This window comes from Styela clava, chromosome 1 (genome assembly GCF_964204865.1).
Source record: "Styela clava chromosome 1, kaStyClav1.hap1.2, whole genome shotgun sequence".
Classification (NCBI taxonomy): Eukaryota; Metazoa; Chordata; class Ascidiacea; order Stolidobranchia; family Styelidae; genus Styela; species Styela clava.
In genome coordinates, this window is record NC_135250.1 from 9,317,469 (window position 1) to 9,339,634 (window position 22,166).

At 33.6% G+C, this 22,166-nt stretch overlaps 4 protein-coding genes and 1 long non-coding RNA gene across 8 annotated transcripts; 2 read left to right on the top strand and 3 right to left on the bottom strand.

Moving 5' to 3' along the window:
* Positions 1-2,623: 2,623 nt before the first annotated feature.
* On the bottom strand, positions 2,624-5,362 carry LOC120348316 (guanine nucleotide-binding protein G(o) subunit alpha-like). Its single transcript, XM_039418433.2, has 2 exons — positions 4,443-5,362; positions 2,624-4,080 (listed from the first exon to the last, which is right to left on the bottom strand). The coding sequence occupies exon 2, from the start codon at positions 4,057-4,059 to the stop codon at positions 2,998-3,000; it is 1,062 nt and encodes a 353-aa protein (XP_039274367.2). The 5' UTR covers positions 4,060-4,080; positions 4,443-5,362; the 3' UTR covers positions 2,624-2,997.
* A 179-nt stretch (positions 5,363-5,541) lies between these two features.
* LOC120341088 (lectin-like) lies at positions 5,542-8,752 on the bottom strand. 2 transcript variants are annotated; one of them, XR_013477184.1, is made up of 6 exons: positions 8,663-8,752; positions 8,004-8,078; positions 7,544-7,585; positions 6,891-7,038; positions 6,375-6,482; positions 6,192-6,305 (listed from the first exon to the last, which is right to left on the bottom strand). XR_013477184.1 is itself a non-coding variant. In XM_078114143.1 (5 exons), exons 1-5 carry the CDS (start codon positions 8,721-8,723, stop codon positions 6,050-6,052), a joined length of 582 nt encoding a protein of 193 aa, XP_077970269.1. In that variant the 5' UTR covers positions 8,724-8,752; the 3' UTR covers positions 5,542-6,049. The 2 variants fall into 2 exon arrangements, 1 of the variants encoding a protein (XP_077970269.1); XM_078114143.1 differs by lacking the exon at positions 6,375-6,482 and having other exon boundaries at positions 5,542-6,305.
* Positions 8,753-9,781: 1,029 nt separating this feature from the next.
* Positions 9,782-13,779, top strand: LOC120344312 (lectin-like). Its single transcript, XM_039413456.2, has 5 exons — positions 9,782-10,026; positions 10,287-10,361; positions 10,939-10,980; positions 11,603-11,747; positions 12,832-13,779. Exons 1-5 carry the CDS (start codon positions 9,963-9,965, stop codon positions 13,085-13,087), a joined length of 582 nt encoding a protein of 193 aa, XP_039269390.2. The 5' UTR covers positions 9,782-9,962; the 3' UTR covers positions 13,088-13,779.
* A 1,160-nt stretch (positions 13,780-14,939) lies between these two features.
* On the bottom strand, positions 14,940-15,950 carry LOC120344319 (uncharacterized). The gene is made up of 2 exons (XR_005569704.2): positions 15,512-15,950; positions 14,940-15,196 (listed from the first exon to the last, which is right to left on the bottom strand). It is a non-coding gene; the product is annotated as an uncharacterized LOC120344319 (long non-coding RNA).
* A 1,472-nt stretch (positions 15,951-17,422) lies between these two features.
* Positions 17,423-21,380, top strand: LOC120346673 (sulfotransferase 1B1-like). 3 transcript variants are annotated; one of them, XM_078115694.1, is made up of 6 exons: positions 17,423-17,559; positions 18,187-18,231; positions 18,519-18,731; positions 18,994-19,165; positions 20,125-20,359; positions 20,684-21,380. In XM_078115694.1, exons 2-6 carry the CDS (start codon positions 18,204-18,206, stop codon positions 21,032-21,034), a joined length of 999 nt encoding a protein of 332 aa, XP_077971820.1. In that variant the 5' UTR covers positions 17,423-17,559; positions 18,187-18,203; the 3' UTR covers positions 21,035-21,380. The 3 variants fall into 3 exon arrangements, with proteins under 3 accessions (XP_077971820.1, XP_077971824.1, XP_077971817.1); XM_078115698.1 differs by lacking the exon at positions 18,187-18,231; XM_078115691.1 differs by lacking the exon at positions 17,423-17,559 and having other exon boundaries at positions 17,871-18,231; positions 20,684-21,377.
* Positions 21,381-22,166: the final 786 nt, after the last annotated feature.

Here is a 22,166-nt window from a genome sequence, read left to right on the forward strand (position 1 = left end):
ATCAGTAGCCTTCCCCAGCGCATTAGGCAGAATGGAAGGCGCTGCAGAAATGTGTGTATCAATAGGGAAGTAACTAATTTTGTTCGCCTACCTTCCATCAAGTTCTGTAAAGGGACTGAAGGGTATACTTACTTGGCTAACACAGACAGTCCCCGGACTTGTAATAGAACTAAAATAAGAAAAATCGGAATCAAATTATGGCCTAACCCTAACTCGGTACACATACTACGGGAGCGACCATATACAATTAGTTCAATCATCTTCGATTGCTGTTGAGTTCGAAATAGATATGTAATCATAATGCATGTGAAAAATAAATGAAGTTTTGGGATGGTATAGACCTAAAAATAGGTGTATAATTGAACATATCGTTGCCATTAGCGGCGAAATAAACGTCATCTAATGGTTCTGTTATCAGTTCCACCTCGCCGTTACGTAAATGTTCCGCCCATTAAGTCTAATTAATTCTGGAAAACAATATTTTAATATCAGAATTGGTTATAGAAATATCAAATATTTGTCTCGTTTCATATTGACATTATTCACATCAAACTAACCGATATAGCGGATCAAATTGGCAAATGCAAAAGCCTATATGGCAGATATTTCGTTTCATCATGAAATGGAATAGCAAGCCAAAACTTTTATGTCTGTTCTGTGCTAACAATTGTCCATATATTGTGTAGTTGGGTAACCGAACTGAATTATTGCAAGTAACAGAAAATGAAAAAAAAACTTTATCTCAATACGATATGGAATGAATAATAAATTTTAACTACCTCACGTTAATAAAACGAAAACATATTATTCTTGGAATACGTCATTAAACTTGTTTTCGCATAAACAATGCATAAGAATAAGTATGTAGGAAATGAACTGAGCTACGACCATGTTTTTATGCAAATACAATGCGCTATTAGCACAAAGTAGTTGAAAGTAGTGAAATCAACGGTAACCATCAATCTGCAATCGCTACGATGTCAGACCATACGAAATATATAGCTATAAATTTTAATATCATTGTCATCGATATTGCAAGTTGTTGTCGATATTTTGGCATTGCTTTAAAGTCATGTTCAACTATTGTAATATCGGTGCTGAAGTCAGCAGATTTGGGTATTTTATTTAATCGTCGAACAAAGGATTTGGCACAGCATTTCGGGTTTTCCAAAATGAGATTTGAATTTCGTTTCTATCAAATCGCTGTCGCCAAATCGGATGGTGGTCCCAATCAGCAGACTCTACGTAATATAGATTTATCCGCATTACGCAATCAGTAATTTATCTTTCCACCATGCCAAAATAACGTAATAAAAACATACATAATATAAAACAAGCTACCAAAGATCGTATATTAGAGTGAACAGATCAGATCTTGCCAGTTCTGACTTGGCGCTGCAACATGCTATAAAAAGCTTGCATTAAAACAGCATTTACTCATCACACCAGAGTCAGGCGTCAATAAATTCGTTTTTGTCATATTTGGAAATAACAAAATAATTAGATTTGATTACATATATATATATATAGTTATATGAGATTTGCTACTCTACACGTGTCCAAATTAACCCCAAATATGGTTTATATTGCGACATATTCGAATATCATTGTTTAGTATCCCAGGTTTTTTCAACTTCTGATTAGATATTCAGGTTTCCACTTGGCAATTTGAATCCAGCATGAAAGGTAATAAAATTCTTTGACATTAATTTTTTGGGGAAAAAACAGATCGAATAGCGAATGATCTTTATAGGACCAAATGTCAGTCAGCTAAAATGTTGTCTTCTAACCACGGGTCTGCAAGGGTACAACTATCTGGTATATCAGGTTCAGCCACCCATCGAACCATTTCCGTTAGTGCCAAAGTGGAGATAAAAATAGATTTACAAGCTAGTCTCTCCACATTGTCCCCATTTATTCAAGAGCTCAATAATTCTCTTGTTTTGAAAATATTTTCAGTAAATTACTGATTATTGGATTGTTCCACAATTGCACAGTTAGAATTATTAAGATACACTATACTGCTATATGTTCGCTCTAGACTTTGATTGAAATCAAATATTTCATAGTTATGTACTTGTCATTGAGCCATCGTACCCAAATAATGTTGTTTTAAATATATTATTATCGGTCGCATCGTGGCATTTTGTTAATGACCAATTGAAATTGATAAAATCTATAAGTTGATCTTCGTCTCTCCACTTACGATAACCTCATGTTCAATTAGATACCGGTTTATATAAACTAAAAACTCAAATTTTATTTTATCATTTGTAAAATTTAAACTACATTTTGTGAACGTCGACTCGTCAGTATTGCAGGTAAGAGACCGGAAAAGCAATAACAATAACAATGTGATGTTTCAGAAATAATCATTATATTTGATCATATAAATAGAATAACATTTATGGAAACTCACACTTCAAATATGAAAAAGTCGATAAAATTAAAAAGACACATAAATAAATTAAACTAAAATATCATATGAATTTCAACACAAAACGTCATCACACTTTAATTAATAAAAAAAGTTCTCAATTTTGGAAGCGTATTTCGACTTTTTTTCTAGCAAAATTAAATACTAGACATGGCCTGGTGGAACAATTTTAGGACGTGATAAATAATTATGTATTACAAATATTGTAATTATTGTAATATTGCGTGACTATATTAAATATAGAGCATATTCCAGTTCCACCCATTCGTAAGCCCTCACACAAGGAGTTGCTTGTAGACAACTCAGCCTTGATATTCAGAAGATGAGTTGAAATTGAACTCCTAGCCAGAATTGATGACGAGTGTAGATAATCATGTATTGAACCAAATTTACGAATAGTTGTTAGCAGTAAATTGAGAAATCACTCGAAAAGGAAAATATTGAGCCTCACAGTTCCCACTTAAAAGGGCTGTTGTACCAGATCCAGTTCAACTCGACTTTCCATTTACTGTATAAGAATAATCGAGTGTAGATTTGCAATTAAACATTGGCGATTATATTCATACTAATTTATAGGCTACGGCTTGAAGATAGGAAGCACAGAACAGCAGAACCTTTTTCATATTTTCAACGTCTTCATGAGTTCTGAGGCGATCTCCAGCAATAAAAAACGAACAGTAACCTCGTCGTTTTAATGACTGCACTTGAAATTTTTTTCTAATGAAAGCCATTGCTTCCTCCACGCTATTGGATCCTTTATAATGACGAAAACAAGTTTTGAGAGGAACTCGGGCAAGTTTAGTTTCAAATTCCTCTTTATTTGTGAAAATTGTAAGCATGTAAACTGTTTTTGTAACGTCATGATTAGCGACATATTGAAAATGTTCCAATGTTTTTAGAAGTTTATTCGTTTTTCCATCATCTTCAAATTGATCATATGAAGAAATATCAACACAATATATTACCACTGTATTGCTTCCAAAGAACTGTAGTATTTTTTCAGCTTGTTTTTTAGTTTCGATCGGTTCGACTTCTAGTAACCATAAATTTTTTCGCATAGGAGTTTCAGAAACACCATTTAGTTTAAATCGACAAAGTTTGATATCGTCTGATGATGGAATGTACTTTGCTGACCGTAATCTGTCAATGCTGTTAAAGTAATACTCAGCATCTTCATATTTATCGTGGCATGATTTACTCATGGCAGCTTCTCCGAAAATTGGATCGTTCCACAATCGTTTGAAAGCCAACCATACCGCCCTTGGTATGTCTTTACCAGGTTTTTGCGTTTTGACTGTCGTTACATCAGTAACTCTTTCGGGATTGGAATACACAACTCCTGATTCCTTGACTTCATTTACCAAAGATAACATTGTGTCAATGGCAATACCTCTTACTAGTTGTTTATACGGTACAGCATCTGATTCGCTCTCTATGCCAAATTGATGTTTTTCAGCATAATCTCCGTATAATGTGCGAAGACTTTTACCAAGTTCTTTCGCTCCAGATCCTCTAGCTCCCAGTACTGGTAGTTTGAATGTGCTAGGGGAAGCTCCATTAAATCTTCTAATCTTATGTTGTCTTAATTTTTCCCAACCATTTATTTTCATGTGTAGTGCCATTTTATCACAATGAAACGATTTCTGTAAATATCGAGCAATAAATTACAACATAACTGGGAAAATTACAAATAGGAAAATACAACTTATTTTAATCACAAAAGACAACAATCAGGTATAGGGTGCCCAAACACATATCGATTCAAAAACGCCCTAGTAACGTTTACTACCTACTGAAGCAATGGCTTCCAAGCTTCTTCCTTGAATCCATCTCTCCGCCTATTTTGGACTATTTATTTCCCCTTCTTTATGCATAAAAACTACTTTTCTTCAATCTTCAACCGATCCTCAGCTAGCGTTATGCACAAGTCGGACCAAATAGTTGTGTGCACAAAAAGTAATATAGTAATAATAAAGAACTAAAGAATATTAGAAATACTACATACACAGGTAATTCTTCGCCATGAACAACATGATCACCCCTTGGAATTTCCTCCCCGGCTGGGAAATGTGGACCTAAAGTGTATCTATGTATAGACTACTGCTCGTTCAAAATCAATTGCATAAGTTGTTTTCAATCGATTATTAGACATGAACCGATTACAAACTTAGTCTCCTCCTTGTCTACCAAGCCTAAATTGAAGCATGCTATTCCGTTTAACGGCCTCATCATTTACTGTGTGCAGAATCAGTTCCACGTCTGCGTATTTATATAGCACCCATCTTTCATTCAATAAAAGAAATTTAAAACCACCATCGAGGTGTAAAACTGAGTTTTTGTGTGGTACTTCAATTCAATTTGGCGTCTATTTTAAGAAGTCGATTGCGAAAATTGATATGACGTAAAAAGCTATATGATACGAAAATTTGTTTTTTTGTGCAAATTGGGTTTATTAATATTGCGCTTAGGATATGAAATCACTAAGTATCAGTGGAAAATGCATGATTTTTCTATTTTTGAGGTGTGAATGAATTATACAATATATTACGTCATATCTGTTATGAATAATATGTACGTCAGTTGCAATTACATGATATTCATTTATTCCATTCGAATCTAATTGCTCAAAATTAAGCCGTTTACACCAGTATCTTAAAATAGCGATTTGATTGGTTGAATTAATATCTAACAAAAAATAACGGAATGCATTTAAAGGCCTTTCTGAATGCTAAAAAGCGATGTATTGAGTGTTTTGGTATTGAACACAGTGCGATAACACTTACTCGCATTCATATGAATTGCCAAAAAAATGTTTATAATGTTAAAGCAAATCTTATAATACCTTCAAATAAGGTTTGGAATGCAATTCCATTCGCAAAATTTTTTTTGTTCCACTTCAAAACGCATTCACGTCGCTACCATTTTAGACCATTGTAATTTCAGTTTAGGAGATATATGTCTCTATTTATGTGTTCTTAACCCAGTACTAAACGTACTTTAGCGGAGTCATCCAACTGACTCCTTCAGATGTCAATAAGCACACAATAACAGATAACGAAATACACTTGAAATCTTAACGCAAGTATATGTGATGAAACTAAATTTCTAACTATAAGTTTGCATAAAACGTTGTACAGAAATATTATAAAGTAAATGAATTAGGCAACGACCTTGTTTCAGGCAAATAACATGCACTATTAATATTAAGTGGTGAAAAGTATTAAAATACACAGTAATCATCATCACTCGCTGCACTGCAAAATAGCTTCTAGTTCTCGTATATATATACCCCATTGGTTTATAATGCACCACTGAAACGTCACGCTATAACATAAGCCAAATTGTGAGAAATTTACAGATCAATATAGAATCGGTTTCGTTATTACGTTGTATCAGCCAACATTGTTGCCTGTAGCTGCATACATTACAGGTTCTTCACCTGAGTTTAAATGGACAGGTGATGACGTCGATATGTTTAAATGGGCCAGTTCTAATATTATAATATAAGAATTTAAAAATAAGTTTGCCGCACTGGGAACAAAATATATAGATGTCTATATCTTAAAAGAAAATAGTTTCAGACTTTTTAATACTAATTTTAAATAAACTCAATCAATTAAGTTTTATTTCGCAAATATATCTATTACTTGTTGAACAATGATTATCGTTAAATTTCCATTTCTTAAGGTGAGATAGATGTACGCAATCTTCTTGGTTTTTATGATCGTCCGGTTGATCAGTACTCCAAAAAGAATCTTGATCGGACAAAGTGACTCCATCAGCCCAGACAAATGCTCCTTCCTGTTGAATGTCATCCAAACCTATCCAGGTATCAACTTCCACTGATTTTATCATTGGAAGTATTTCACTGCAATAAAATAAATAATTCAAAATGATTAACTCATTATCTCAAGTCGAACAATCAACCAGTTCTCACCTATATTTATTTGAAATCCATTGTTTTGGGTCTTTTATCACAGCATGTTGCACCGGTGTTAATGTTTATAGGAGGGATATGAAGTTGGCGTAAATTTCCGTAATCGGACTTTTAAAGATAATAATCAATGTGAAAATTTTCTACAGATATTCAAAAAAAAAAGAAAAGTTGACTAAGCGATCCTCAAAGGTAAGTCTCTACGCCAAAGTTCTATTATCAAAATCTGATTTTGGATTCACGTTAGGAGATGAAGATGGAGACAAAAAATTGTATCAACTGGGAGCGAATGTCAATTTTTTCAAGTTAGAGTCAAAGTTGAAATTATTGCTACAGTTTAGGAATTCTTTATATATACTCGATTAATTGAATTTAAAAACTTTAATGATTGGTATTGAATTTTTTTAAGAGTTTTTTGATACTTAATATTTCATCTCTTTGGACAGTAAATATAAAAGTAGTATTATGAATAAGTATTAAGCTAGGAATGGTATCAAAGTATGAATTAGTTTATTCTACCCGTTAAAAACAGTAGGATTTCTGATGCCAACAGAAGCCAAGTCTCCTCCTCGATTCTGACAATTTGACTTAGCTGTTGCATACGTGACTGGATCGTTGAACAGTTTGTAGTAGAGTCCGTTACTTGCTCTGTACCAGGTCTTGATTTCTTCCGTATAATAGACAAAAAATGATATTTGAATATTTTTCACACATTATATGTAATTTAGTTGATAGTTTTCTATGATATAAATTGATAAAGATAACTGAACTGAAATTTGCCTCTTTCTATTGTTTTATAAATATTACATCATAATAAGGTCTCATTTTTTAGCGTGTCGTTCTCTCCTGTTTGTCTGACAGCTACTAGGGCTGCTGTATTTTACTCTCATTCTGCGATTTATCGAATCAGCGGAATGAATGATATCAGTAATAAAATTAGGACAATGGCCAACTAAATATTCATCAACTAAATTCTATTTTGCAAGCGCACTGACTGAAGCACAGCATTTTGATTCTAAAAGAAAAAAACTATAACAGTGTAAAATGGTAAACAATAGTATTGTTTGAGGCGTTAATTAAGGTTCTTGATAATATAGTATGAATATTAATATAAAAAAATAATAAAAACGGTTCTGAATTCGCAAAAGATTTTAAGAAAAATTTCATTTCACCTTCTTTTTTCGCAACATTCTCTCTTAATTTCTTCAGAACATCTGGAAAAAAAGTAAATGCTCAAATACTGTCACAAATTTAGTTGGCGTAGAATGGTGTCACGTAATATACGACATTCCTTGTCACTAGTTCGCAAAAAAATAATTTAGGGTAAAACAATGTGCCTCAGGGAACCTAAGGGAAAATAAAAAACTAAAAAAAAAATTCGTAAGAGAATTTAAAAGTTTGATCGTCACAGAAAAAATAAATATTTTTTTTTATCAAAATGTAAACCTTTTCATACATTTAAACATTCTACAGGAAAATTTAAAAGCCCTACAAGAAAATTTTATTACTCATTTGTAGGTATCACCAATGACATTACATTGGTATCACCTCACATTGTTGGTTGTAGCCTTGATTTATCACTCAAATCAAGTGTTTCTTAAGAAATCTAATTTGTCAAAAATATCACTCTACCTTCGGCGCTTGGATTGTCACAATCTCCAACAGAAACCCAACGTCCATTCATCCATTTTGTATAGCAGTATCCATCTAAATGTAAACGTGATCTGTTTAGATCAGCATAGGACATTTTAATGATCTAATAAACGATTAAAATGGAAGGCTTTCGAGTTTTGGCCAAATAATAAATGGATTCTCACAAGAATATAAAAAAAGGCCGGCGCTCCAGAAGTGTGTGTACCAATATGAAGATGACTAATTTTGTTCGCCTACTTTACGTCAAGTTGTGTAAAAGAACTGAAACCTATGGGCAAAGGGCATATTCACTTGGCTAACACAGACAGTCCCGAACTCGTAATAGTACTAAAATAAAGAAAATCGGAATAAAATTATGACCTAAGCCTATCCTGGTACACTACGGGTGTACCGAAACATTATACTAAAAATGATTTCACATCTTTAATACTGTAATTATCAGTTGGGTTTATTCGATAGTGTAAAGGTAAATTTTGTTATACCTTTGCGCCAATGAATCCGTATGCGTATTTAATACAGGGGTGCTGTAGCAAGTGATCTATGTGTGGACTGTACTACTATAAAACTATAATATTATAAACAATATATTTGAACGAACTAGAGCGAGTAAAGTGAAATGAACATTTTCATCAACTCACCTCCAGCAAACGACAAATTGATCAAGCATTGACAAAGAGTTACGAAAATAATAAGCTTCATTTTTTGAGGTGTCTCTTCAAACAAATAACTCAAAATGGAGTCGAAACTGCGATTATATTTTCCTATGAATTTGTATGTAAATTAGAGTGGTTCATTTCCAATTTGCATTGATTCTAAACCCGGAACTTACTTACTACATAACACCAGTGGCCATGCACATTCATAATGACATTCGAGCGTGAAAAATATTTTGCAAACTTGAAAGTACGCAAGTATGACCTTTTTGAATATTGATATTAATTATTCAATAAAAAATTCAATTTTTTTTATTATTTCTGAAAAAACTTCAATTTAAATTTTACATTGAGTAACAGATGAATGCAAAAATATGCAACTTCCTGGATTCGATAAAAATGCAAATTGGGATTGAGAGATAAAGCAACAACAAAAATCAATTTGCGTATTTATATATATTACAAAATATTCATTATCAAATTGACTTAAAGTAATCCTCTTACATTTTTCATTTCTTTAGAGTTTCGGCGTTTTCATTGAGTGCAACTTTACTTCGATAAGTTATTGGGGTTAACAAACGAGAATATAAAAAATGTTTACCAACTTACCTACTTCACCTAACGACATATCGATTATGAATTGACAAAAGGTCGCGAAAATGTTACGTTCAGTTAGAGAGGTATTTCTCATCAAAGTAAACGTGGAACTGGAAACAAAGCCGAAACGACAAATATATGGAAAATTGAGAGTTATCACTTCAAAGTAAATTTGATTGAATATTTATTTATATAAATGTATGTAAATTAATTTTTGTAGGTTCTTTGCCTTTCAATAGAATTTACATTATTATTAAATCGCGGAAGTTGCGGATTTTTGCATTCATTTTTTTATTACTCAGTGTGAAATTTAAATTGCAGTGGATTTGTTTCAGAAAGTATTGTATTGAAATATTTTATTGAATAATTGATATATATTATTATTCAAAAGGAGTTCTCATACTTTTAAGCCTTCAATTTTGCAACATAATTCTTATGCTCGAATGTCATAATAAATGTGCATGGCCACTGGTGTTTTGTAGACTCAACTAACTGAGGATACAATGCAAAAATCTTTAATTTCCGGGTTTAAAATTAATGCAAATTGTAGATGAACCACCTTAATTTCTATATACACTCATGAGGGAAATATCATTATTTCAAAGTCACGCAAAATAAGTAACCTTGATAGTCAGTTGCAGGTTGACTTTAGTTTGGGTGTTTTGTGGTGAAGAGATACCTCAGAAAAATGAAGCTTATTATTTTCGTAACTCTTTGTCAATGCTTATTCAATTTGTCGTTTGCTGGGGAAGGTGAGTTGTTAAAATTGTTTATTTCTCTTCATATTTCTCAAATATATTATTTATAATATTATAAGAGTAATTCATGTGATATGAGAGTCGTTCTGCACGTTAGAACAATTATACTTATCTTTCTACGGTTGTCAGACAGAAATTTATTTCTAAGTCTGTCAGACAGAAATTTATATTGATGCTAGTTCTTGAGTTTCATTCAAGTATTGTCACTTCTATACTTGTCAGGGCACAAATTATAAAATCACGTTTACATTTAGATGGATACTGCTTTACAAAATGGAAGAATGGACGTTGGGTTTCTGTTGGAGATTGTGACAATCCTAGTGCCGAAGGTAAGATGATATTTTTGACAAATAGATTTCTCTTGAACAGTTGATTTGAGTGTTAAATCAAGGATACAACCAACAGTCAGAGAGGGCACATTCAGAGCAGTATAAAACCTTCCTGATGGACTGTCTCTGAATAGAATTTTCAAATGCATAAAAAGGTTTATATTTTGATATAAAAGTTTTTTTTAGTGAGCCTAACACGTAAATTATATAATTAAAAGACATGTACGAGTTGCTTTTTGGACATTTCATGAACATATGGATCGCTTTGTTAAATCTTTATTCTTCTTAAAATGAAAAATCGTTTTATTTCCAATTCCTGCGACAATCGAAATTTTGAATTTTCAGTCGTTAAAAACAGAAGCGTCTTCTACAAACTTGTAATTTTGAACATTTTAGAAAAAAACATTTTCAATTTTTCTCTTATTACCTTTTGCACGTAGTTTTACCCTAAATAAAATTGTTTAACAAATGACTTTCGAGAGCCTGTAGCCCACGAGTGTCGTATTTTTACGTGTCGACAATATAGTTGCACGCGCTTACTCACTATTTTACATTTTTGTCGTTTTTTTCTTTTCAGATTTTCTGAAGAAATTAAGAGCAAATGTTGCCAGAAAAGAAGGTGAAATCAAATTATTCTAAAAATACAATGTGAATTCAGAACTGGTTTTATGAATTTTTATAATTTATATCATATTAACGTTAAATTAGCGTTTCATACCTTTCAAATATTATTTCAGATTCTTTTTCAAAATTATTGTTTATAATTTTAAACTGTTATAGTTTTGTTTCATTGAACTCCCAAGTATTGTGTATGAAGTGTCTGAACTAACAATGATTTAGTATAGAGGCAAAATACTGTTCTTCGGTCAGTGCGTTCGCAAAATATAATTTAGTTGATGGATATTTCCTTGAGCATCGTTTGATATACATTCTTTCCGCTGATCCGATGAAGCGCAGAATGAGAGTAAAATACAGCAGCATTAGTAGCTGTTGAACAAAGAAGAAAGAACAACACGCTAAAATGACATCACATGGGCCGATGTGCTCGGAGTCAACCACGAAAATCAAATCTGCTTTCAAACAATATATCAGCCGCTGTCATAAATTTGACTCTGTACACAACATGAGTATGATGTAAACAAATGAAACAATAAAACTATTAAAACTTTCCCGTAATATCTACCAGTTTATATTCTAGAAAAATCAAATTTTGTTCTTTTTTGTCTATTATACGGAAAAAGTCAAGACCTGGACCAGAGCAAGTAACGGACTTTACTACAAACTGTTCAGCGATCCCGCCACATATGCAACAGCTAAGTCAAACTGTCAGAATCGAGGAGGAGATTTGGCTTCTGTTGTCATCAGAAATTCTACTGTTTTTAACGGGTAAAATAAAAAACTTTGATATCATTCTGACATAATACCTATTTAAGATCACTCTGCTACTATTATATTCACAGCCCAAAAAGATAAACCAAGTACAAAAAACTCATTTAATTACAGTCATCAAATTTTTAAAATCTAATTAATTGAGTATATAAAAGGGATTTTCATACTCTAAACCAGAGCTAAAGTAATTTCGACTCCGGAGTTGAAAAAGATTTTCACTTTGACTCCGGTTGATAAAATTTTCGTCTTCGACTCCAGCTGCGAACTCAAATCCGAAATCAAACTTCAATAATGAAACTTTGGCGTATGCGAGTTTCTGTCAAATTTCTGTAGATAATTGTAACCTGTATTATCATCAGTAGAAGTCAGAAACTCAAACTTCGAATACAGAAGTTCAAAACTTCGACAAAAACAGGCTAAACAAGAACGTAGCCAGGTTTTTTAAAAGGGGAGGGAAGGTTTCAAAAATGGGAATGAAAAATTCCCGAGCTACGGCTAAAACAGACGCCGCGATTACGCCACTTATTGAAATAGCCCTCAAAATACACTTTTGCAGCGGATGAAGATTTTTCTGTTGCGTAAAATATTCAAACCATGGCCGATCCGAACATTCAAATTGTCTTGCCATATTAGTTTAATTGTGATCATCGTAACTCGCCTTCGCGTCGGACTTGCTGTGAAAAGAAATCACTACTACTCAAGAAACTTCTTATTTTTGCGGGTCTGCGTTAAAATTCCGATTAAGATTACGAGGCAACCCAACATAATGTGAGCCGTAGGGACACCAAATTTAGTGATTTACAATGTCTAATAAGCATTTTTTCTGTCGCGGTCATCCGAAAACAAAACTTATGGTGTTTCCCAAAGTTTTATATTTGGTATTTTACAGTGCCGCTTTTCAATTCAAAATTTTGGGTCAGCACATTGCTATGAACAATGACACTGACGTAACTTATTTGCTTTACGTGCTGTGATAAAGACAGATTTAAAAAAGAGATATATATATATATATATATTGTTGAAAACTGTTTGATTGTGCTTGATAAAGAATTAATCATTTCAATTATTTATTTCATTGCAGTGAAATACTTCCGATGATAAAATTAGGAGATATTGATACTTGGATCGGTCTGGATGATCTTCAACACGAAGGAAGATTTATTTGGGCTGATGGCGAAATTTTGCCCGATCAATATTCTTATTGGGGTACTGATCAACCGGACAACCATGAAAACCAAGAAGATTGCGCACAGCTCCACAAGGGGCTAAGCTGGAAGATTAACGATGTTCCATGTACAGATACTTATAGTTATATTTGCGAAATAAAACTGGCTTGATTAAGTTAATTTGAAAATAGTATACTAAAAAATTAAAGATTTTGAAACTACCTTCTTTTGAGATACAAACATGTGTGACAAAAATCCCTTTCAATTTTTAAATTATTATTTGCGATGTCATGCGACTACGGCCTAAGTGATTGCATGTAGGCCTATGTACAAAAAATTTCTAATCAATAATCAATAATCCTGGTTCCCCGCAACTTCCCTTACCCAGTAAAATGTGTGTATAATTTTGTATTTTGGCAATTTCGTATGTTATTTTTACCCAAATGAAAAAAAAATAGACTACGGCTATGAACTATTAATATCATTATTTGCTATCGTCGAGGGACAACTAGAAACTACAATGTTTTAACTCATTTATTTCCATCTGTTTGTTTATGACCTGAGAGTATACAGATGAATAAAAAACTGATGCATTAAAAAGGCAATATCACAGCTTTAATTTTGAGCAGTTTTTTCTATTTGACTCATTTATTCCGGGTTATCATTTTAAGATTATATTTGGTATAATCATCCGATGATTAATATTTAGCTTATTTCTTATCATAGGGGTGTTGCATATATAAGGAAAAAATATAATTGAAAACTGTTTTGCTGACATGCAAAAATAAGAGAAATATATAACTTTAATCACGTATATCTGGCGTGATGTGTATGGTTTCTCATTAAATTTTTGAAATTAGAAATATGGTGTAAGTATAGGCAAATATTTCAATGATATAATATGTATACACAATGGTACGAGAAATGGGGAAACGTTTCTCCTTTGAAAAATAGATTGCAAATAGGCAGCAGGTGCATTTTTTGTGTGGTGGGTCCATGATATATATATAAATACGAAAATTTGAACATAGCTACCTGATAAAAAGTTTCATACAGCATCATCAAACCCAGACATGCCCGATGCCAATTCCCAAACCACTATATATATCTGCATACAGGAGCTAGATACGAACAAGGTCGAACCACTACCCGACTAGCACAAATTTCACTTTCCAGCTTTGAAATGCTAGTGACAGGTTGCGGGTTCAGCGGAATGTGGGCTACCCCAAGAAATCTTCACGCGACACCACTGGGGGCCACCACCCACTGTTTTAGACCATGTCTTCGATAATGCACCAAATTCACCAGTTTTTAGTGTAAAACTCGTAACAATTGATTATGCCAAATGTATAACATTTCGTAAATGCAAAGGCTAAACTTACTGGACCTGAAAACTTAGTTTACGAATAAACAATACCTTCGGACTCGGTCATATGAGAGAAGAATTCTGACAAATAACTTCCTAAACTCTAAGCAAGTAAAATATTACAGGTGGCTTTTTTGAAAAAAATACATTCTCTGCCGTTTACTTGTTGTCATCGGGTATCCTAAATAAGAAACTCATATCCCTAATTTAATTAAAAGGTGTTATGGCAATATATCAATGCTTTCAATAGGTTGTTGGCCCCTGCTACTGTGCTATCAGCAGTAGTGGGATTCAGTCGGTTAGCTCCGGTTCTATAGAACCGTCTCACGGAATTTTATGAGATCAGCGAACTGGTTAGCATTACATGACTTGGGGCTCCCGAAGTATGCGAACCAAGATGGCGGACATCGGAATGTAATATGTGTATAGGTTAGGGTTAGGCCATAATTTTAGGTATAAATACTACGGGAGGCTCTTGGCTAGTCTTCGAACTGATAATAGGACTAAAATAAGGAAAATTGGAAAGAAATTATCGCCTAACCCTAACCTAACCTGATGAAATAATCAGTATGTTTATGTTTTTAATTTCTCTTGCTAACTAATTTAGACATTTTCTGAAGATATTAAAAATCATTTCTAAACAAATATTTGAAACAATTCACAATAAGAAAGCATTTATTTCAATTAGCAATTTAGACGCAATATAGATTGCAAATTATATGATAATGACATGATTGTAAGTTTGGACAAACTTTAGTATGAGTTGGTGCAGGAATGTTTCTACGATTTTTATCAGGCATTTCTTAATGTTAAAAGAAAAAGTGAATGTCAGTTTATATTGGCATCTTTCTTTTCCGGTCTTTACAAGTAGATTGAAGACGATCTGTACGTTTTAACACGACGTCCCCAAATAGCTGTAAATGAAAAATATCATTGTTGGTTTTACCGCCGTAAAAAATAAAAATTGTTGCATGAATGAGAAAATACTAGATTATAAATTTGTTAATGAATGTCTCATTTCCCAAAACCAGTCCTTTTTCTGGATGTCAAATCATAATTAAAAGTATTTTTCACATATTTAGCATGTTAGGCCTATATCGATATTACCAAATTCATGAAAGTGAAATCTCAGCTAGATGTGTTTTCATACCTTCCTTGGGCAAAAATTTCAAATACAAACAAATAAATTAAATTGTTTAAGCTATGTTAAAAGAGTTTGCCCCACTTACATTCAACAGCTACAGCCATCCACAACATCACAAAGATAAAAACAAGTGCACGTTTCAAGAGTGTTTGTGAAGTTCCCGTCATTCTTCAGAATTCGTGTAGATTTGGTGATATATATATATATACAAGATGACCTAAAATATATATATCCAAGGTTTGGAAGGTAAAAAGTAATTTTACTCTGTTTTTTGAATCTAGACCGAAACAACACGAATAGAAAATCGTAATGTGTACAGCACATTTAACGTTTTCTTCCCAAATGCTGCCAGCCTAGTTCAGTCTATACATATTTTGCGTGAAGCAATGCTTTCACGGTAATTCTGCAAGTTTTTGAAAATGGTAAAATAATTCAACCATCCACATTGGCATATACAGAAAACCTTAGCACATTGTCGAGTGTACCGGCCTAAATACGGTATAAGCAGCGACTTGTATCGGGTGTGATTTCCTCTAAATGATGGATGAAAATGGGAAATATGAACTCACAGCGCGCCATTTCCTTTAACGTCTAAATTAAGTTCAATGTTCAAAAGAATGAAGTATTATGCAGGAAATATTTTGACTGTGTGCTAAGCATTAAATATAAATTATCTTGCATGCAGATCGACTTCACTTCCGTGTCGTGTCAAACACTTCCTAATACGGAAAACATGATATCGATCAGCTCATGGTCATGACGCTACATATGTTTTATGTTGTAGTAAACAATTTCTCTTCCCTTCTTCTGTTATGAGATTATCACTCGTGTCCTACGCCATTTTTACTTTAGTGGGTAAAGCTAATTCAGCATATAGGATTAAGAACATATCAGAATACCCTAATACTTCTTTTTTTAATATAGGGTTTTGATAAAACATAGAAGACATAGGAGCTCATGTATCCAACTATACTTATGCTTATAGTATACCATTTGTCATATTATATTGAATAATATGTTAGGAAAATTGTTCTAAACAAAAGAACAAAGCCACATTTTGTAAGCGAACACAGTTACACTCGAAATAGCGGAAATATTTTGCGACGCGCGTTGAATCAAACAAAATATAATACAACGTGTGTAAAAATAGTTTGCGTTGAACCTGTAATAAGTTTTCCGCGAGTAATAATAGTTTATTCAAGAATGTAAATAGTACGAGAGTTGTCACTAACTCACAGTATACAGGCGATTAATTTTTTTTCTATTTCACATGAATCACTTGACATATTATAATATAATAAACAGGAGATTCCGCTCACATATATGTGGACGAAAGCCAAACAACTACTTCATAGCCTTGCCATACTTTCAACGCCGTTCTCATAGACGCCCTCGTTTTACAGACAAACACTGTGTTTGTTTCATGATACTAAATACCGGCACATTGTCAATCAAGTGTATGGTGCTGCAGAAAGACATTTATCTGGTCATGCGACGTCAAATTTACTCAGTGGAATATTTATTTAGTACTTTTACTTTTGTTCCCAAAATGAGACATTATTGATAACCGTCGCTTGATGTGCCATCCGAGCAGTGATGAGCTGAAAAAATCGTTACAACCGGAACGCACCTAATTCGCGTATGCAATGTATATTTACATTCAACACCACGCGGATGCTGCCAGAAATATTTGTCTGTCCCAAGATAGAGCCGGAGAACTACAATGAAATATGAATTCCTTATTCGAAGAATATTCATACCAATTCAATACAAATGTTATTATTAGAATGTAACAGGACAAATTTTCACGGGGTCAAAGGTCGGCGAAAATCCACTACATGTTAATGCTGTACGTACCAACGACTAACTGCTGTACTAACTAATTGTTTGCCGCAATGTAAAAAGAATTATTACGTAACAAAGCGTAAGTAAATAACCAAGTTTACCAGAGAAACTAAACTTTCCATGACATAATTTTATTTCAATAACAGGAGCGCAAATGCAATAAAATGTCCAACAACCGGAACGCCGTTCCGGTGCGTTCCGGCTACAGCTCATCACTGGATCCAAGTGTGTTGAGTTGAATACATTCACCGTGAAATTGCTATTTCTCACACTAGCAATTGACAACAGGTAAATAAATGATCACCCCGCCTGATGCTTCGATATTTTTCAATGACAACCAAACATTATATGGACATTTGTAAGCAACATAAAGAGCATGGTAAATCATTAACCACATGCCGTAATGTTGAATCGCCAAACCATCCGAACGATTTAGGAAAACTCAAATGATTGCGTTGCAAACCAGGTTTAAAACTAATTTGTTATGGGTTCAGTTGAGATTGAAAACGTATGTCAGTGAGAAAAAAAGAATCTTTGCTTGTTGCTTGGCAAATTATCCGATTCTCTATGCAATGGTATGTAAATAGAATTGTTGAGAGCGAAAGTCAGTAAAAGCAGGTCAAGCGGCCAGAACAGGAAACACAAGGAATGGAATAACACCAGGCCATGGACATCACAGGTTCTTAGTTGGACACAAAAAGTAGACCGTTAGCAGAAATTTGATAATTATTATCACGATAATGTCACTTTGTAAAGGAGAACAGGAGAATTCAAAATCATATATATTTTTGCAAAAGCTGGTAGTATTATGTTCATATATATTAATGTGCTTCCAATTTAGTTTGTGAATCAATATGATGTATGTAATATGGACCGCTATTGCGGGTGTTCTAGCTGCAATTCTTCTTTATATAGACTATCTGTTGAATTCAATGAAAGAAATTGATAGAATGGAATTTGGTAAGTACCGGAATTTGTGCATTCTGCTTTTTCAACATGTTTTTGTGCAAAACTGATTTATATATAATATCACGTTTCCATGACGAACTATTGCTGATAAGATAGATACTACCATACAATATAGATACTAGCTCAATAACGTACATATTTTCACCTCTTTTGATCTAATATTAATCGGGGTGCAAGTTTCTGGTACAAAAAAATAAATTTATAAAGTAAATATATTAGCAATCATAAGAATAGTCTAATACCTAATATATAATAAGTTTTTCCGGTATTTATTTCAGAAGGCAAACTTTATCTCAGACCGTCAATTGTTCAATTGCTGAGCAATCTTAATAAAAGTGACATCATGCGGCCGAAGAAAGTTTACAGGGTGACCTATGACAATGGGTTCGAATTGCTGCTGCCTAGACGAGAATGGGCCGTTTCTGCAAAAGAAGCTTTAACTCTTGACTATCAGAGTGACGATATCATTGTTTCGTCGTTTCCAAAATCTGGTAAGCACAGAACATATCATTTTGTCCCAAAAATGATCCACGGATGAACGGATATAGCAATGAATAAATTTAGAATTCAACGAGTTGCCCTATCCCATTTATTACCAGCGAAGAGTAGGCCCAGTTGAGCGCAGGTATTCTATGTTGTAGGCCTTTTTGTTTGAATATTGTCGAATTGAGAGAGTAAGGGGTTTTGTTCTATCAGTCACAGTAGTCCAGTCAGCCCAACGGCCTGTCGATAAAATTGATCCGAATGTTTCAGGTACAACTTGGATTCAAGAAATTACCTGGCTGATTTGCAACAACTCAGATACTGTGGCTGCGAAGAAATGCCCTCTCCAAAATCGCTTTCCATTTTTGGAGATGGCATCGCTAAGCAACAACAGTGCTCTCGGGATAAAAGTATTGGAAAAGTGGCCAAAAAATAAGCAAAGGTACTATGTAAGACCTATGGACCTTTCCCCGAGCATCGACTTCCCTGTTTACTTCGTGACATTAGCCTATCAGCAAGATGCAAAAAGTGACGTAACAATGCTCCCTTTTCGCATCGGCTCAGACACTTTTCTCACTCAGACAGATTTCCAAGCGTGGTCGTAAACATTACCTCGTTTTCGCGTTTTTGAACTCTATTCGTTAGTTTTCAGTTGTGTTTCGGAAACTTAAATATAAATCAGATAATTCAAATATCACTATGTCTTCCTAGGAGTTTTAATTTAATTTCAGTAATAAAATTGGTTGTATGCGATAAATCATAATTATGGTTCGAAACACATACCCCATTTTACAGGCGCCAACTCGCAAAAGCACATTTGAAATAGACTCGAAAATTTTGCAATGGTAAAGTTTAAGAAGAATTTTTCGGGGGTCAAAGGTCGGGAAATGGTCCATTCTAATCGGTACGCGTTCCTATAATATTTTCAAATTAATTGCATTGTTATGTCATAAACGATTGAAACAGCAACGTTGTCAGAGCATTGATGACTACACTTAAGTCTATCACAGCTATTTCTACACTAATTTTTTATTACTGCAATTAAATTAAAACTCATAGGAAGACAGATTGATCACTGAATTTTCTGATTTATATTTACGTTTCCGAAACACAACTGAAAACTAACGAATAGAGTTCAAAAACGCGAAAACGAGGTAATGTTTACGACCACGCTTGAAAATCTGTCTGAGTGAGAAAAGTGTCTGAGCGGATGCGAAAAGGGAGCATTGTTACGTCACTCTTTTGCATCTTGCTGATTGGCCAATGTCCCGATGCAAACAAGGAGGTCGATGCTCGGGGAAAGGTCCATGGATCGGTTCTCTGATATACATACATCTTTCTACATGGCAGAAAGGCAGTAAACGTTAAATGAACAATGCTCTTTCTTTCTTGCCTTTTCAGACTAATCAAGACGCATTTGCCATTTGAAACGTTGCCAGTAGCATTTCAAGCTGGAAAATGTAAAGTAATTTATATTGCAAGGAATCCCAAAGATGTTTGTGTTTCGCTGTATTATTTTGGTATAATAAATGCAGCTGTCCCTCATCCTGGTAATTGGAGCACATTTTTAGATTCATATTGTTCCGGAGAAATAATTTATGGAAGCTGGTTTTCACACGTGAAAGAATATTGGAAAGTATAAATATTACTAAAAATCTGTGTTTTTACTAGAGAGTGGGAAATGAATTGGATCTTACGTTTTCCGAAACCAACCAATATAAAAAGCTATTGTAATGGTAATGTTAACCGCCGCACTTTTACTGAATTTACTTTTTTGAAACGCTAGGAACGAAAAATTATTTTTTAGTTGTGAGATTTATTGTTTTATATTTTGTCATCTATAATTGCAATTTAATTCGATTTAGTTTATCGGGATTCCGCCAACGTTCAAGCCTTTTGGTCCGTTATAAATTGTTTTCTATGCTACTTAGCCACAATTAATTTCAAGCACATGTTTCAGAAAATCCAGGAAAACAAGAGCTGGATTTATTTCACAACGTATGAAGATTTAACAAAAGATCTCAGAGGACAAATTATTTCAATCTCAAAATTTCTGGAAAAGAACTTAACAGACCCACAAATCGACGTCATAGCTAAACATTGTACGTTTGAAAGCATGAGTAAGAACAAAAGCACCAACTATTCGCACTTGACTGATAGAGGTCCTGGATTCAAAAATGCAAAGTTTATGCGCAAGGGAAAAGTAGGAGATTGGAAAAATTATTTCACTTTAAACCAAAATGAAGCATTTGATAATTTGTATGAAGAAAACATGAGGGACAATGGATTGGACTTCAAATTCGAATTATAATTATTATACCCATGTAATCAATAATGTAACATCAAGATCTTACAGGATAAACTTGTCGACTGCTACCAAATGAAGCAAACGTACCACACATACTGATTTCATGGTATTCGACAATTCCTATTTTATATATATATATGAGAATAATTGAATATATGAAAAAAATTGATTCTCTGTGTTTTCAATCAGTTAAAATTTTCTAAATTACACGACCTTATAACACTTAGTGATTTTCAATATATCGGGGTATACAAATATATTCGCCATGGCCTCACCTCTTTATCACACTTCTGATTTTCTGTACTAGATTCAGATATTTATTTCCGTCGTGCATGAAATATTGTACAAATAAAGAGTAAAAAAAAACAAAAGAAAGAGAAAATAATAACAGACGTACAATAATTCGACTGTAATACACGAGGAGCCGCGAATAAACTATAAAGTTAACGTGTCAGCGACATCTAGATTGCTGTATACAGCAGCAGGCGACGTCAAATAAACAGTATTCAAACGTTTTTTTTTTTTTGAATGAACACAATTTGGAAAATGTAAGTCGAATTGAGGAAGTCAGTTAGGAGAAAATAGTTAAATTGAAAATATACATGAAAAACGAGATAGAGAGAAAGTTAGATTATTGTTTTCAACCAGAACATTATGTCAAATATAAAGTCAGTATAGCAAGTAACTAAGTTGATTTCAATTTACCGTTACAACAAAACAATGAAGCAATACATGGCAAAACAAACAAATATAGGAAAATCGGGAAAGTGGACAAAATCTGAAAAAGATTTAAGATGTGCTGATGCACGTTCCCACTTACCCCAAACAGCGAATAACACATTGAAATAAATTTAAAAAAGATTCACGAAAGATAATTCGGGTGTAAATTTGTCTCAGATGTTGCACTGGACGTTTCGAGAAAACTATAGTTAGTCACCCTATCTGTGAATATGTGGGCCCGACTCCCGCGGTGAATGGAGATGGGTAGTTCACGAAACGCTCTCCGGTTGCGATTTCCTTCGTCATGCCAGTCCATACATATACAACGATTGCAGACGAAACAAACCCATACCGATCTGGCGATTGGCCCAGATTATGATTTTCCTATTTATCTCGGGGTATAGGAAAGCCAATA

Excerpts from the sequence above, each read along its gene's own strand:
- LOC120348316 (XM_039418433.2), bottom strand. The coding sequence starts at position 4,059 with ATGGCACTACACATGAAAATAAATGGTTGGGAAAAATTAAGACAACAT.
- LOC120341088 (XM_078114143.1), bottom strand. The coding sequence starts at position 8,723 with ATGAAGCTTATTATTTTCGTAACTCTTTGTCAATGCTTGATCAATTTG. Across the intron at positions 8,079-8,662 it reads CAATTTGTCGTTTGCTGGAG|ATGGATACTGCTATACAAAA; the intron begins GTGAGTTGATGA and ends GTTTACATTTAG. Across the intron at positions 7,039-7,543 it reads GAATGTTGCGAAAAAAGAAG|AAATCAAGACCTGGTACAGA; the intron begins GTGAAATGAAAT and ends ATTATACGGAAG.
- LOC120344312 (XM_039413456.2), top strand. The coding sequence starts at position 9,963 with ATGAAGCTTATTATTTTCGTAACTCTTTGTCAATGCTTATTCAATTTG. Across the intron at positions 10,362-10,938 it reads TGACAATCCTAGTGCCGAAG|ATTTTCTGAAGAAATTAAGA; the intron begins GTAAGATGATAT and ends TTTTCTTTTCAG. Across the intron at positions 10,981-11,602 it reads AAATGTTGCCAGAAAAGAAG|TCAAGACCTGGACCAGAGCA; the intron begins GTGAAATCAAAT and ends ATACGGAAAAAG.
- LOC120346673 (XM_078115691.1), top strand. The coding sequence starts at position 18,126 with ATGATGTATGTAATATGGACCGCTATTGCGGGTGTTCTAGCTGCAATT. Across the intron at positions 18,732-18,993 it reads TTCGTCGTTTCCAAAATCTG|GTACAACTTGGATTCAAGAA; the intron begins GTAAGCACAGAA and ends CGAATGTTTCAG. Across the intron at positions 19,166-20,124 it reads TGGCCAAAAAATAAGCAAAG|ACTAATCAAGACGCATTTGC; the intron begins GTACTATGTAAG and ends TTGCCTTTTCAG.